General features: G+C 44.7%; 1 protein-coding gene across 1 annotated transcript in view; it reads right to left on the reverse strand.

The window, feature by feature from the left end:
* Positions 1–1,227: 1,227 nt before the first annotated feature.
* The window catches only part of PLCG2 (phospholipase C gamma 2), a 143,009-nt gene continuing 127,224 nt past the window's right edge, over positions 1,228–17,012 (reverse strand). The window contains exons 32-33 of the mRNA XM_045988172.1: positions 2,290–2,474; positions 1,228–1,560 (exon numbers count right to left, since the gene is read on the reverse strand). Coding sequence (XP_045844128.1) covers positions 1,518–1,560; positions 2,290–2,474 — 228 coding nt within the window. The 3' untranslated portion in view covers positions 1,228–1,517. The remainder of the gene's footprint in view (positions 1,561–2,289; positions 2,475–17,012) is intronic.

Below are 17,012 nucleotides of genomic sequence, written 5' to 3' on the forward strand. Positions count from 1 at the left end.
ATGCAGTAACGTCACCAGGAAACAGCTCACCCAGTGGGCCTGCTGTCACCTGTACTGGCTTCAGGGAAGGTCAAAAGCACTTCTTTCAGGGGCACGTGGATAAGTTCCAAGAGGCAGTAACTGAGGCTTCCCCCCACCCCCGAAAATTTTTTTCTTTACATGGTACCCCTACCCTTGGGCTCAGTGTTTCGTGTATGGAGGTGTTTAAAACCTGTAGAATGCGGGCCTAAGGCCTTTTAATCACACACAGCCGGGCTGGTTTTAACTGACTTCCCAGCAGTAATGCAGAGCTGCTAAGGCAGGGTAACCAGGGGAGGGCGGAAGGGGTTTCTAGGGTCCGGTTCCAAGCAGTCAATCCACGGGGCTTCCTGCTCTTTGTCATCCTGACGCAGTCCTGGTTTCCAGCCCCCGCCCCCAACCAAGTCCCTTGTCCGTTCCCTCGGACCAAGTCGGGACTCCGCTGAGTCCGACCCTCCACCCCCACGCTCTCCTCGCCTTCAGGACGCCTCACGCTGCCCGGGTCACACAGCTGTGTCGGTGTCCAGCTGTAGAGGAATGTCCTCTTGTCCTAGGTGGGTCTGCCCCTTTGGGCATGGCTGCGGATGGGATTTTTTTTTTTTTTTTTTTTTTTGGTAGTTTGCTGAGGCTTAAGGCTTAGCTCGCTGCTCCCGAAAATGGGATGACCTGGGGAGCTGAACGGTGATGACCTTTTGAAATCAGTAGAGGACCTCTCGTCTGCGGAGAGCTGCCCACGCAGGGCCTCTCCACGGGCACGCGGCCAGCTCCTGAGTGGGCAGAGCCAGGGGTGGGAGGCTGGCGGGGACTTTGGGGGGCGCTCTGGCCTTTCAGACGGACTTTCTAAATAAAAGCCCCCCGGCCAAAGGCAGTCACAGAGCGAGTCTCCGCCTGGACTGGCAGGTTTCCTCCCGATCCACCGCATCCCCCGCGCACCTTGCGGGCAGGGCCCGCTGACCCCGGCCGGGCAGCCCGCAGGGACGGCAGCCAGGGGCAGGCTCCCCTTGGGCCCTGGGGAGGCCGATGACCTTAACTGTGGAATCCTTTGCCTTTTACTTAAAATCCTTTTCAGAAGCTCCTGAGTCCGGTCCTTACAGACCAGGCTGCTCCCCCGTGGAAGTCAACTCCCCAGGTCTTTAGCAGAAAAAGGCTGCTGTTCCGGGGGGGGGGGGGGGGGGGGGGGGTGTGTTGTGCACGGGAGGGTAACAGAGCGAGACTTTCACTGCTTTTATTCAAGGAGGTTTGGAACAGGAGAGGCCAAAAACGAGGGGCACGTTTCCACGGTCCTCTATAGAAAATATAAGTTAAACTGTCCAAGATGAAAAACCAGCAGGAAATCACCCCAACTCCTGCCAGTGGGACCTTGAGAAATGTCCTCTTGGCACCAGGCTTGAGGGGAGGATGACGTCAGAGGTGAGCGTGTTCCCGGGGCCAGAAGAGGGGACGTTCTCCTCCACGTGTGCGCACGCACGCGGGACACCATTGCTCGAGGACCCCGGCTCCTAGGAGTAAAACCTGCTGTTGCTGACTCTCTTCTCTCTCAACCTGCGATCAGACACATTTCACCGTCGTGCATTAGGCTCAGACACGGGCCGTGTGCCGAACAGTGTAAACTGGAGCCACTGGGACCCGGGGCTGGCTGGTAGAGGGCTGACGGTCACAGAGGTGCCCCCCCCCCACCAAGACGGGAACGTCTCTGAATCTCCATGTACTCACTGGGCCATTGCACTGGGCTCCCTGCTACTCTGCAGGCCACGGTGTGGACAAAATGAGCATGCAGGGAAGGGGTCTACACTGTTCCCCACTGGAGTCTGTTCTCACAGGTCAGACTCGTTCTGTAGAGCTGGGCTGTCTGGCACACTGCGGGGCCCTGGGCAGACCTGGCTGCCCCCATCCCCTGCCCCAACCCCATTCCTTCCATAGCACAACCAGAAGCCTCCCTTGGGGGCCAGGGAGTGGGTTGTGCCCCAATCCAGAACCACTGGATGGTGGGAACGGGACAAGGCTCTTTAGAAGGTAGAGGTCATGGTTTATTTTCACTATTATATCGAAGTGTCCTCTTAGTGGTGACAGTTCGGCTTGGGGAAGGTGCAGATACTTGAGAAATAAATAGGCTGGAGGTTTATTTATAGAGCAAAGAGACCAGCATCGAGGGATCAGTCAAGGGATGTCTAGACACGGGGACTTCCCCAAAACCTGGCCCCCAGTGTCCAACACCTCTGCTTGCGGGAGCTAGACCTGTGGCATTTGCGGGTGGGGCGGGGACCAGCCTACCTCCGGTTGCACTTCTCCTGGTACAGCTGGAGCTGGTTCTCGTTGACATTGAACTCTTTAACGAGGGCGTCCCGGTTGGCATTGCGCAAGTTCTGGTGTGTGTCGTACAGAAAGAGCTGATTGTTCAGCTCTTCCTGCCGCCTTCGCAGCTGGCGGCAGGAGGAGTAGAGTTCCTCTTCACTTTCCTGGAGGGGGGACAACAGCCACATAGGGACCCTGTGGGGCTCTGCGTCTTCACAGCAGGAGGGAGGGGAGCAGGGGGTAGAAGCTTTGCAACTGGGATTATCCCCAAAAAGGCTGGGCCCATTTTAACCAAAAATGAAATGCACAATTATTTATTTCTTTGGAAGCAAGCAGTTTAAAAAGCCCTTGTCCCCAGTGAAGGGTAGCTTTAATGTGAGACACTGAGATAACCACATTGCCCACTAGGTCTGCATTTTCATTCTCCGTCCCCTTCTGCTCCTCACCCAAACGTAAAGGGCCTAAGAAGTTATGTGCTTAAAGTAGAACACAGCAGGGAAGGGGGGGGCAGCTTAATGGGACAGAAAGGGAAGCAGGAGCCAGCAGGACCTTAAAAGGCAAGCTCACACACTGCAACACAGGTGAACCCTGAAAACATTATTTGAGTTAAAGAAGCCAGTTCCAAAAGACCACACACGTTGATTCCTTCTCTATGAAATGTCCATGACAGGTGAATTCATGCAGACAGAGAAGTAGCGGCTGCCCGGGCTGGGGCTGGCCATAGCTAATAAGCAAGAGTTTCTTTTTTGGGTAATGAAAATGTTCTAAAGTGGTCACGGTGATGGTTGTACAACTCCAAATATACCAAAAACCATGGAACAGCACGTCTTAAGTGGTGAATGAATTATGTCTCAAGGCTGATACTCCATCCCCTCCAAACCAAGCTAGCATAGGTTACGCCCCCCCCCCAGGTGTCATGCAACTCAGTTCTAGCCAGTAATGATGTGTTACTCCCCCTCCCCATCATCTGTGAGCCTGTGACCCAAGCCAGGCCAATTCCATGGGAGTTTGGTTGGTGCTCTTTTTAGGCAAAACAAATTTTTAAAAAGTTTCTTTTCTTGGGGTTCAGCTGAAAGAGCAGTAAATGTTTCTAGTTGCTAGTGGTCCCTTTGCTATCATGTAGAGAAAGTTGGGAATGAAGTTAAAAGAGAGGGAAATAGAGCCACTGGGTGAGCACCTGGATCCAGCCAAAACTGAAGCAAGACCAACCCATAAACTCTGCAGTTGTCTTACACAAAATATTCCCTCCAAGATGGTAAGAAAAAAATTGGTATTTCAGCATGGGAGAAAGAGGATGTTTTACTCTATTGATCTTTTTTAAATTTAAATTCTTACTTGAAGGATAGCTGACCTACAATATTAGTTTCAGTTGTACAACATAGGGATTTGGCAATTGCAGACATCATGAAATGCTTACCATAGTAAGTGTAGTTACCATCTGTCACCATACAAAGTTATTTCAATATTGACTGCATTCCCTCTGCTGTACTTTTCATTCCCGTGACTTATAACTGAACCCCCTTCAGCTGTTTTGCAAATCCTCCCACCGCCCCTCACCCTCTTTGGCAACCACTAGTTTTCTGTATTTGAGTCTATTTCTGTTTTGTTAATCTGTTTTGGTTTTTAGATTCTACATCTAAGTGAAATCCGGTAGTATTTGTCCTTCTCTAACTCATGTCATATAACATGATACCCTCTAGGTCCATCCATGTTGCTGCAAATGGCAAGATTTTCATTCTTTTTAAAGGCTGAGTAATATTCCATTGTATGTGCAGCACATTTTCTTTTTCCACTCATCTATCACTAGACACTAAGGTTGCTTCCCTATCTTGGCTGTTGTATACAGTGCTACAGTAAACACAGGGGTACACGTATCTTTTTGAATTAGTGTTTTCATTTTCTTTCGGTAAATACTCAGAAGTAGAATTACTGGATTGTATGGTATTTCTAGTTTAAGAAATTTCTAGAAACCTCCAAACTCTTTCCACAGTGGCTTCACAAATTGACATTCCTCCCAACAGTGAATGAGGTTTCTTTTTTCTCCACACCCTCGCCAACATGTGCTATTTCTGCTTTTCCATACTAGTCGTTCTGACAGGTGTGAGGTAGATATCTCATTGTGGTTTTGATTTGTAGTTCCCTGATGAGTGATTTGGGCGTCTTCTCATGTGTCTGTTGGCCATCTCTATGTCTTCTTTGGAAAAATGTCTGTTCGGTCCTCTGCCCATTTTTTAATCAGATTGGTTTGTTTGTTTTTGGTGTTGGGTTGTATGAATTCAGTAGGTTGCCTTTTCATGTTGTTGATGATCTCCTTTGCTGTGAGAAAAGCATTTTAGTATGATGTAGTATGCCCATTTGTTTATTTTTGCTTTTGTTTTCCTTGCCTGAGGAGACGGATCCAGAGAAGCATTGTTAAGGCCAGCGTCCAAAGAGTTTACCACCTGTATTTTCTTCTCGAAGTTCTGTTGTTTCAGGTCTTACATTTAGGTCTTTAATTCATTTTGGGTTTGTGTGTGTGTGTGTGGTGTAAGGAAATAGTTCAGTTTCATTCTTTTCCAGGTAGCCGTCCAGTTTTCCCAACAGCATTTATTGAAAAGACTGCCTTTTCCCCGTTATATATCACTGCCTCCTTTCTCATAGACTCATTGACCGTATAAGTGGGGGGTTATTTCTGCATTCTCCATTCTGTTCCATCGATCTATGTGTTTTTGTGCCAGTACCGCACTGTTTCGATTACCGTAGTCTGTAGCGCATCCTTAAATGTGGAACTGTGGTACCTCCAGCCTTGTTCTCTCTCAACACCACTTTGGCTGTTCTTCTGTGATTTCATCCAAGTTTGAGGATTATTCAACTTTTGTGAAAAATGCTGCTGGTATGCTGATAAGGATTGCAGGGAATCTGTAGATTGCCTTGGGTAATATGGATATTTTAACGATATCCTGCCAATCCATGCACATGGTATAACTTCTAGTTATGTCATCTTCAGTTTCTTTCATCAGTGTCTTACAGTTTTCAGAGTACAGGTCTTTCACCTCCTTGGTGAAATTTATTTCTAGGTACTTGATTCTTTATGATGCAATTGTGGACAGGATGTTTTCTTTATTTCTCTTTCTACTAACTCATTATTGGTGTACAGAAACAGGACAGACTTCTGTATGTTAACTTTGTATCCTGCAACTTAATTCATTTGTTAGTTACAATGGCGCTTTTTTGTGTGTGGAGTTCTTAGGATTTTTCTGTATATAGTATTATGTCATCTGCAAAGTTTTACTTCTTCCTTACCAACCTGGCTTCTTTTTATTGTCCTGTCTCACTGCTGTGGCTAGGATTTCCAATAGTACGTTGAATAAGAGTGGACACCCTTACCTTGTTCTTGATCTTAGAAGAAAAGCTTTTAGGGGTGCCTGGGTGGCTCAGTGGGTTAAAGCCTCTGCCTTCGGCTCAGGTCATGATCTCAGGGTCCTGGGATCCAGCCCCGCATCAGGCTTTTTGCTCAACGGGGAGCCTACCTCCCCATCTCTGCCCGCCTCTCTGCCTACTTGTGATCTCTCTCTCCCTAGCAAATAAACAAAATCTTTTAAAAAAATAAAAATAAAAAAGAAGAAAAGCTTTTAGTTTTTCACTATTGAGGATGATGTTAGCTCTGGGTCTGTCAAATACAGCCTTTATTACTTTGAGTTATGTTCCCTCCATACCCACTTTGAGAGTTTTTATGATAAACAGATGTTGAATTTTGACAAATGTTTTTCCTGCATCTATTGAGATGGTTTTTATCCTTTGTCTTATTAATGTGATATATACTTCAATTTGTGGAAAATGAACATTCTTGCTGCCCTGAAATAAGTCCCCCTTGATGATGGTGAATGGTGCTTGTGTTGTTGAATTCACTTTGCTACTATGCTGAGGATTTTTCCATCTATGTTTATCAGGGATACTGGTGTATAATTTTCTTTGTGGGTGTGTGTGTCTGGTTTTGGTATCAGGATAATGCTGGCCTCATAGAATGAATTTTGAATCATTATTTCCTCTTCTGTTTTTTGGAATAGTTTGAGAAAGATAGGCTACTAACTCTTCTTTCAGTGTTTGGTAGAGGGACGCCTGGGCAGCTCAGTTGGTGACGCATCTGCCTTTGGCTCAGTTCATGATCCCAGGGTCCTGGAATCAAGTCCCACGTCTAATTTTCTCTCTCTCTCGAATAAATAAAATCTTCAAAAAAATAAAAATAAATACCTGGTAGAATTCACCTGTGAAGCCATCTGGTCCTGAGCTATTGCTTGTTGTGAGTTTTTTGAACATTGATTTGATTTCCTTATTAGTCTATTTTTTTCTTATTCAGTCTTGGAATATTGTATGTTTCTAGGAATTAATCCATTTCTTCTAGGTTGCCCAGCTTGCTGTTGTATAATTTTTGTAGTAGTCTTTTATAATTCTTTATATTTCTGCGGTATCAGTTGTAACTTTTCCTGCATCTGTTTGAAGTCCCTTTTGATTTCAGGTCCAATGAGTCTGGCTAAAGTTTTATCAATTTTATCTTTTCAAAGAAACAGCCCTTAGTTCCACTGACCTTTTTTTTTTTTTTTTTTTGTAGACTCTATTCATTTATTTCCATCCTGATCTTTATTACTTCCTTGTTTCTACAAACTCTGTGCTTGGTTTTTTGTTCTTCCTCTAGTTCCTTTAAGTAGAAGTAGAGATTGTTTGAGGGTTTTTTGTTTGTTTCTTGAGGTGGGTCTGTATTTCCATAAACTTTGCTCTGAAAACTGCTTTTGCTGCATCCCAAAGATTTTGAAATGTTCCATTTCCATTTTCATTTGTCTCATGTGTTTTCTGATTTCCTCCTTGACCCACTGTTATTTAGTATCATGTTAATTAGTTTCCTTGTTTTTCTCCAGTTTTTTAAAATAATTGATTTCTAGTTTTCGACCATTGTGGTTGGGAAAGATGTTGAATATGATTTCAGTCTTCTTAAATTTAATGACACTTGTTTTGTGGCCTACAGTGTGACCTGTCCTGGAGGTTGTTCCACGTGCCCCTGAAAAGAATGTATATTCTGCTGGTTTGGGATGGAATGTTCTGTATACATCTGGTCTGATGTGTCACTCAAAACCACTGTTTCCTTTCTGATTTTATGTCTGGATAATCTCTCCATTGACTTAAGTGACATGTTGAAGTCCCCTCCTATTATTTTATAGTCCATTTCTCTCCCTTTATGTATTCAGGTGCCTCTACATTGGGTTCATAGATTTTACAACAGCTGTATCCTCTGGCTGGATTGAGCCCTTTATCGTTATATAACATCTTCGTCTCTTGTTACACCTTTTTTTTTTATCTTTTTTTTTTTAAGATATAAGTATTGCTGCTGCAACTTTTTCTTTCACTTCCATTTGCATGGAATATTTTTCCATCCCCCTACTTTCAACGTTTATAGGTCCAAAGTGAGTTTCTTGGAGGCAACATATAGATGGCAACATCAGAGATAGAACATTTAGTCCATTGACATTTAATGTAATTACTGATAGGCGGCATATACTTATGGCCATTTTGTTCATTGTTTCCTAAATGTTTTTGTAGTTCGTGTTCCTTTCTTCTCTTACTCTTTCAGGATTTGATGACTTTCCTTAGCGTTATGCTTGGAGTCGTTTGTGTATCTATTATAGGTTCTTGGTTTGTGATTACCACAAGGGTCACATGTGATATCCTGTGTATACAGCAGCCTGTAGTAAGCTGATGATCTCTTTAGTTCAAACCAAAGTCTGAGCAGCCTAAAAGTACATTTTTACTCTCTTACTTCACATTTTCTGTATAGGGCATCACATTTTATGTCTTATTTTGTGCCCCTTAACTAATTTCTGTCCATGTAACTGATTTTACTACTTTTGTCTTTTAACCTTTGTACTAGCTTAATAAGTGACTGATCTCCTACCTTTATGTTTGCTTTTACCAGTGAAATTTTTTTCCTTGCATAATTTACTACTAGTTATGGGCCTTTCTTTTTGACTGAATTAAGTGCCTTTAATGTTCCTTGTGAGGATGGCTTAGCAGAGATAAATTCCTTTAACTTCTGTCTGGGAAACTCTCCTTCAATTCTAAATATCTTGCCATGTGAAGTATTATTGGTTGTAAGGTTTTTGTTGTGTTTTGTTTTGTATTTTCCGTTCAGCACTTCGAATATATCCTACCACTCCCTTTGGTCTGCAAAATTTCTGCTGAAAACAATCAGCTGATGGCCTTTATGGGGGTTTCCCCCGTATGTAACTATTTGCTTTTCTCTTGATTTAAAAATTTTATTTTTATCTTTACTCTTTGACATTTTAATTATTATGTGTCTTGATGTGAACTTGGGTTCATCTTATTTGGGACTCTGTTTCCTGGATGTGGACGTGTTTCCTTCTCTTCCTTAGGGAAGTTTTCAGCCCCTCTCTCTTCTTTCTGGGACCTCTATAATGTGAAAGTACAGAATACTTGATGTTTCCCAAAGGTCCCTTCACCTGTCGTCATTATTTTTTATTCTTTTTGCTGTTTAGCTTGGGTACTGCCCACTATCCCACTATCCCACTCGGATACTTTCCACTGCGTCTTCCAGATGACTGATCTGCCCTGCAGCCTAGCCTTCACCCTGCTTTTGAGTCCCTCTAGTGGCCTTTTAAGTTACTGCACTCAATGCTGACTGGTTTTTCTTTGTATTTTCTGTCTCTGTTAAAATTCCGAGTTCACCCAAGTCTGGTGAGCATCTTTATGACCATTACTTTAAACTCTTAACTAGGTAGATTATAAATCTTCATCTCATTTAGTTCTTTTTCTAAGGTTTTATCCTGTTCTTTCCTTTGTAACATAGTCCTCTGTCTCGTTTTGTTTGACTGTCTGTGTCTGTGGATTAGGTAGGTCGGCTGCAGCTCCTGGTCTTCAAAGCAGTGGCTTTATGTGGATGTCCTGTGGGGCCCAGTAGTGCAATGGCCCCTGGTCACAAGAACCAGGAATTCCAGGCGGGTCTCTCATGTGGGTTGTGTATGGCCCTCTATGGTGATTGGGCCTACCTCTCCCTCCTCAGGAGTCAGTTTGGAGGGGCTCTGGTCTTGACCTACTGGGGGGGGGGGGGGTCTGCAGGAGAATGCCTCGCAGGGTGAATGGTGCTAGCAAAGTAGATGGAGAGTGTCAGAACTGGCTGCCACCCGCGTCCTGCCAGCTAGGCAGAAGGAGGGCAAGACAAATGGCACCTGTCCGCACTTCCATTCCTAGAGAAAACTCCTACAGCCCCCTGACCCTCCAGCACATGGCCCGAAAGTGGTAACTCCTTCATGTGGCACCCAGATGCTTTTAGACTGCTGCCTCTGTGCTGGGCCTTGGACGGAGTGATACACGGCCCTGTGAGCGTGGAGTCTCGGTTTCCTCTGGCCCACTGGCTCTCATGGAGTTCAGCTGCACTTTGATTTTCAAAGCCAGACTGGGGGCTCGTCTTCCCAGGGCAGGTCCCCAGGGCTGGGCGATCCTGATGTGGGACTGGATTCCCTTGCTCTGCAGGGAGCATCTCTGCGCCTGTGATGTTCCTCCCACTTGTGGGTCCTTGCCCTGGGGGGCAGGAGCCCAACCTTCTCTCTGCCCCTCTGACCCTTCTTGCTGTGGCTTTTTCTTAGGTCTTTAGCTGAGGACAGTTGGGTTGTGCCAGACTTCAGGGTCATTTTCGGAGTGTGTGTCATTATCTGTAGATGTTGTCTCAGTGTGTGCGAGGGAGGAGATGAGCTCAGGATCCTCCTAGCCCACCCTCTCCTGACTGTGACGGAAAACATGGCTGCTGCGGAGGTCAGTCTGTTGGTCACTGTCACTGATGGAGGAGTTCAAGGGAGACGCCAGCGCTATAGAAATGGGCCCTCACTATTCATGAATGGGTTTCTCTTTCATTTATTTTTACAAGAAAGCAGACTCTGACCATACCTTGCCCTGCATTTTTTTCCCCCCACCTTAACAACCTAACAAAACGTTATGGCCATCCCCCAGGATAACAGAAGTGTGACAAGGGCAATGGCAAAGGTTACTCGGGCCCCTTGCAAAGGTGCAGAGGAGAAAGAGAAGACCGTCTTTGCACGGGGAGAGGAGGGAAGATGGACAGTCCTTGTGACTATACTTGCTTGTCTTTTCTCAAGGAAACCAGCTTTCCTTCCTCCTAGGAATAAAGCAGAGGGACTCCTGGGTGGCTCAGTCTGTTAAGCATCCAGCTCGGTTTCAGCTCAGGTCGTGATCTCAGGGTGGTGATTCTGAGCCCCGTGTCAGACTCCGTGCTCAGCACACAGTCTGTTAAAGATTCTCTCTCCCTTTCCTTCTGCCCCTCCCGCTTGTGCTCTTTCTCTCTCAAATGAAATCTTAAATGCAGTTTCTGCTTTTTTTTTTTTTTTTCAAGTCTTAATCCTGTACTACAAACAAATGATCTCTCTTGGGGCGCCTGGGTGGCTCAGTGGGTTAAAGCCTCTGCCTTCGGCTCAGGTCATGATCCCAGGGTCCTGGGATCGAGCCCCGCATCGGGCTCTCTGCTCCGCAGGGAGCCTGCTTCCTCCTCTCTCTCTGCCTGCTTCTCTGCCTACTTGTGATTTCTCTCTGTCAAATAAATAAAATATAAAAAAAAAAAAAGATCTCTCTTAACCTTCTCTCTACCTAGAATAAAACAACTTCTGTTGGTTTCATTCATAATGACTTCTGTTCAGGATAAGCTCAAAATCCGTGTGCTCTATGAACACACCTGCACTTCCAGACCTTGATCTCATTTTTCTGAACCCCAAAGCATTTACAGCACGTTGTAAAAGTCAGCACTCAGTATTCCGTAGCAAACAGAGAGGGATGTAGCAACACAGACACGGTTTAATGAATAACTGTAAACACCTGTGGAGATGCCAGAGGAGGACACCGAAGGTTGTCTGCCCTGCGCACCCTTCCTGATCGAGACTCCCTCGTTCCCTCTTAGAACTTTGGGATCGTCATTTCCTGGTTTTCTTGTGAGTCTGAGTTTTCACATAAAATTTAGCCTTTTCCAAGCCTCCAGTTATTTTTCTTTGTTTTAATAAAGATTTTATTTGAGAGAGAGAGCGCGCGAGTGCGCACATGAGCAGGGTGGAGGGGGCAGAGGAAGGAGAAGCAAACCTCCCGCCGAGCAGGGAGCCCAGCACAGGGCTCGATCCCAGGACCCTGGGATCATGACTGAGCTGAAGGCAGACACTTAACCAGACGGAGCCCCCCCAGCACCTCCTACAGTTACTTGTTTTCTAACAGAGTTTACTAACTTCATTCGTCACCATTGCTTCCTGCATTGTAGTCCTTCTTGCCTACGTAAGGACTTCGGTAGCTCTTTTTAGCAAAGGTTTATTAGTACCAAATTACCTATCCCTGTAGGTCTGAAAACTACCTGCATTTTGCCCTCCCTGTTGAACGGTCATGATTGGGATCCAGAATGTCTAGACGTACGGCTTTCTGTCTTAAGTGTTGTGAAGACAGTCCTTCCCTTAGTCTCTAGAGGGGAGGGCTTGTGGTCTGCCAGTCCTTCATAGAATCCTTTATAGGTAAGCTGCCTTTTCGTTTTTATAACTTTCTCTTTACTCTGGTATTCCGCACGTTCACTGGGATGTGTCCTATGTGCGCGCGTACTTACACCGCCGCTGGTGACGGGGAGAGCGCGGCATCTTCCGTGCCACAAGACTGCCAGCCGTGAACATTTCCAGCACTTTGTGCTGGAGCTTTGCATTTTATACTTTTTTTTTTTTTTACCCTTCTTATATTTGTATCTTGTCTTGCAGTTTGAAAGCAAATTCCCGAACATAATCTTCACATTTACAGATTCTTTCCTTAACCATATCCACATCCTTAACCATATCCATTCTGTAAATGAATTTCCCACTTATGAAGCTTAAAAAAAAAAAAAAAAAAAAGAAGATTTTCCAAACTATATTCCTAGGATTTCTAACTGGCCCTCTCATTCCTCCATATTAGTAATAAAAAAAAAAAAAAAAAAAAAGCTGGTTCTTTTTGAAATGCAGATACTCAGCAAATTCTTTTTCTTTTTAAATTACTTCATTTTCAGATTCACTGGGGGAGTCCTCTTGCTTTTATATTTGTTAGCTCTGTTTTCCTCGAGCTTCTTAAAATTTTCATGTGCAAGGTCATCTTGAATGGGGTTTCTTTCCTCCCTGACTCTCTACATTGGTATCTGGTTTTCTGAAGTTTCGTTGTTGGTTTTTTAAAAATTATTTAAGTAATCTCTACACCCAACGTGGGGCTCAAACTCAGGACTCTGAGATCAAGACTTGAGCCAGCCAGAGGGCCCCGTCTCTTTCTGAATGTTCTAAGTGGGGGACTCCCAGGGCCAATAAAGGGCTAAGGTGATTGATCAGAGCTCTAGGTTCCCAGGAATAGTAGGTGTCCTGGCTACAGGGCTGTGTCCACTTGCATCCCCAATGCCTCCCACGGACAGCTGATGGCTGCCCTGTGCCTTTTCCTGTTTTCTGAAGTGTGCTACAGGAGAGGAAGGCTTACCTAGCCCTGAATCATCTAATTGTAGATGGCCTTCAGCCCCCATTGCATTAGCATCCAAAAAGGATAGGAAATAAATGAATTAAATATCCAAACACAAGGGGCACCTGGGTGGCTCAGTGGGTTAAAGCCTCTGCCTTGGGCTCAGGTCATGATCCCAGAGTCCTGGAATTGAGCCCCGCATCGGGCTCTCTGCTCAGTAGGGAGCCTGCTTCCCTTCCTCTCTCTCTGCCTGCCTCTCTGCCTACTTGTGAACTCTGTCAAATAAATAAATAAAATTTAAAAAAAAATAGCCAAACACAAGGAGCTGTAAAAAGAACAGGTCTAAAAGAAGCAGACTGAGTCAGTAAGGGTAATCCTAGAAATGGTAGGAATTTGTGAAATAAAAACCATGATGGTCATGAAAAGTATGTATTTGTACTTGTTGTAAGGCTCTTGTATCTCCAATTTTTGTTCTAGAGACATATATATTTCCTATTACAGAAAATTATCCCATAAGAAAAAAAAAAACTTGGAAGAGACTCATTTTATCCTAGAAGAAAATGAGAAGGCTCTTACAACTGGTCCAGAAAGTTTGACAAATGAGGTCTTTAACATCTGTTAGGTGTAGTTAGTAATTATTCCAGTTCTATTTAAAATGTGCACGGTTCTGAGAAAGAAGGCCTCCCAGTAATTGTTATGAAGTCAGTCAAACAAAACCGGATGGAAAACTACAGACCGTCAGTACAAAAGTCCTAAATAAAATACTAACGCCTCCGTCGCAGAAGCGCGGCAAACAATCATCCTACCGTATTTAGCTCAGAAATTCTCTTTGCTGCTCTAAGATGACTGTTCCACACGTCTTGCTCAGACCCCCCTGGTTTCAGCTAATGGCCTTGCTCCTTGTTTCACGTGGAGCAGAGGAGAAGGTACATGGGAGATCTGCCCGTCTCGGGTCTGTGTGCCGTGTCCGTTCTTTCCGGCTGGCCCCAGGGTCCCCTCTTCCCGGCACCAGCCTTCCCTTCTCTAATGAATGACTCCCGTCAGCAGCAAATGCATCTTCCAAAGCGCTCCTGCAGCCCCCAGCCCCCTCCAGCTACTGAACCATCATGTCTCTTGTCGCCATCACAGCAAATGTCCTTGGATATGTCCTTTGCTCCCCAGCAATACATCAGCTACTCCTACTTTGGTTTTTAAAATTTTAATTTCGTTTTGTATTAATTATATATACACAAAGTTGAAAGTGAAGAAGTACTGTAAGGATTATTAGCCAAACCCCCCCCCCAAAAAACAAAAAAAACCCCAGCCTTCTCCTTGTTCTCCATCCCCCAGCTCTCATGATCCCTGCTCATCAAAATGGGGAATTTCTTTTTTTTTTTTTTTAATATTCTATTCATTTATTTGAGAGAGAGACAGTGAGAGAGAGCTTGAGCGAGGAGGTCAGAGGGAGAAGCAGACTCCCTGTGAAGCTGGGAGCCCGATGCGGGACTCGATCCTGGGAGTCCAGGATCATGACCTGAGCTGAAGGCAGTAGCTTAACCAACTGAGCCACACAGGCGCCCCAAAATTGGGAATTTCTTTTGATTATTGGGAGTTCTAAAACAAAACTTAAAATGCAACGTCTTGGTTTTTCAGTTTTTGGGAATTATCTTTGGAGAGAAAGATGGGTCTGTTTTTGCCGGTTCTCTTATGTCCCCTACGGTGATATGTCCATTTGGGGGGGGGGGGAGGAGTTTGTTTATTGTGATTTTATTATTTCCACCTTGAACCCTTGTACCATCTGTAAACCTTTGTTTTAGGTGGATCTATGTATTTTTTTTTAAATATTTTATTTATTTAACAGAGAGGTCACAAGTAGGCAGAGAGGCAGGCAGAGAGAGAGGGAGAAACAGGCTCCTCACTGAGCAGAGAGCCCGATGCGGGGCTCGATCCCAGGACTCCGAGACCATGACCTGAGCCGAAGGCAGAGGCCCAAACCACTGAGCCACCCAGGTGCCCCTGGATCTATGTATTTTTAAAACTTGGGTCCTTGAAGTGTTGGAGAAGATCTTCGTTAATAAACTGTATCTGGCCTGTGACAAGATCTCCATGGAGTTCTGTACCTTTTGGTGTTTTGTTTTGTTTTGTTTTTTAAATCTCCCACTGATGCTTTAATTTTTCATAAGATGAAATAAAGTCGTTCTGGAAGTACAGAGAGTTCCCCCATCTCTTACATCACCCCCACTCTCCAGGGCTAACGACCCACACACCCACAGGGCAGTGAGCCAAACTAAGAAGTTCACTACACATTGTTGGGTTTTTCACCGGCTTTTCCCCAGTGTCCAAGAGCCCTCACTGCCTGTATCGCTGTATCTCCTTAGAGGCTTCCAATCTGTGACCCCCTCCTCCATCCTGTCATCTTTTATGACCTTGACACTTTGGAAGAGGTTAGCCAGTAATTCTGTACCGTGTCCTACTATTTGGGTTTGGGGTCTTCCCATGACTTGTGCGTCTGGCGTGGTGCAGCTCTAGCAGGAATGTCAAAGAAATGCTGTAGCCTTCGCAGGAGGAAGGTGATGTGGACATGTATTATGACTGATGGTGACCTTGATCACTTGGTTCATTCTCTTTCCAGTCAGTAAATATCTTGAAGGAAGATGCTTTGAGACTATGCAGATGTCCTGTGTCTCCTCAAACTGCCACTAATTTTATGGCATCCCTTAGATCTTACTGGTAACAATCACTGTGGTGTTGCAAAGGTGATTTCCTATTTCTCTCATTCCCTTGTGCATTTATTAACTGGAAGTCTTCTGTCAGGAAGAGCGCTCTCTTCCGATGCAAATGTGCATTTGTGTCTGTGTGTCTCTGTGTGTATATACACTTTAAAGTCATTGTATAGTGATACCTCTGATTCCCATCAATTTTTGGAAGGGTTGGAATATATTTCTCCTTGTTCAGGTGGTGTTTATAAGTTATATTCCTCTTTTCAAATGATTTTATCTTTAAGTAGTCTCTACACCCAGCATCGGGCTTGAATTCACCACCCCGTGATGGAGAGTTGTTTGCTCTCCCAACTGAGCCAGCCAGGGGCCCCATAGCTGTACACGTTCCTCATTTGGATTTCACTAATGTGTTGTTGTTTTTTTTATCAGTATCAAGAATGAGATTTCCTTTCTGTCCCTGCCTCTCACCCTACATTTCCAAGTGTTCTTTCTAGAATAAAGGGGTTAGACAATAAATACAAGACCAATAAAGATCAGTCCCCTTACAAGGGGAGTCTTTAAATATATAGATTTGTGGATGGAGATAATCAGTATAAATTGTGAAGAGAGAAAATGACTTCGTTTGACTGGTTACCTCTGTGGCATTTAGTGATTAATGTGTTGCCACTAGAAGTGTAGACCCATCCGTGCATTATCAGAATAAACTACTCAGTTGTGATACATTGTTCCAGAAAACAGCTGGAAATGACTTGCTATTTCTTGAAAGCATGATCTGCGACTCTGAGGGGAAGACCAGGAAGACGTGCACTACCTTCAGTGTTGATAGAGACTTCTGTAGCGTCAAGACATGGATGGAGTATTTCCATTTTTTCTGCTGACGTCAGCGGGTTCACATTAGAATCATGTTCTTTAAATCCAGATGGAACTTAGCTATACAACCATCCAGATCTCATACCTGCTTTACCTGATAGATATTCTAGTGCTATAGGACTTTGTGAGTTTTCTACTGCTTTTTTTTTTTTTTTAATTTATTTGACAGAGAGAGATCACAACTAGGCAGAGAGGCAGACAGAGAGAGAGGAGGAAGCAGGCTCCCCGCGGAGCAGAGAGCCCGATGCGGGGCTCGATCCCAGGACCCTGAGATCATGACCTGAGCCGAAGGCAGAGGCTTTAACCCACTGAGCCACCCAGGCGCCCCTCTACTGCTTCTTAAAACACTTTTGACCTGTGTACATTCTTCAAGGCAATCACCCATTTGCCCTAGTTTAGATGTAAATGGTTTGGGGGTTCACTCTCCTCAATATTTTCTCTTCTATTGTGCCCGCTCTTAATTTGGCCTTCATGAGGCAGGCAGAGAGATTCATTTAGTGGATCTTAATGAATCTGTTTTTTTCTTCTATGTTCCATTCAGGTGGCTTTTACCTTTATTTTGTTCCTACCAACTTATCTTATCGGTGTTTTAAAAAATTCCAAGATGAATAGTTAGTGTATTTTGTTTTCAGTCTTCTCTCG

This window comes from Meles meles, chromosome 19 (genome assembly GCF_922984935.1).
Source record: "Meles meles chromosome 19, mMelMel3.1 paternal haplotype, whole genome shotgun sequence".
In the NCBI taxonomy this organism is placed as follows: domain Eukaryota; kingdom Metazoa; phylum Chordata; class Mammalia; order Carnivora; family Mustelidae; genus Meles; species Meles meles.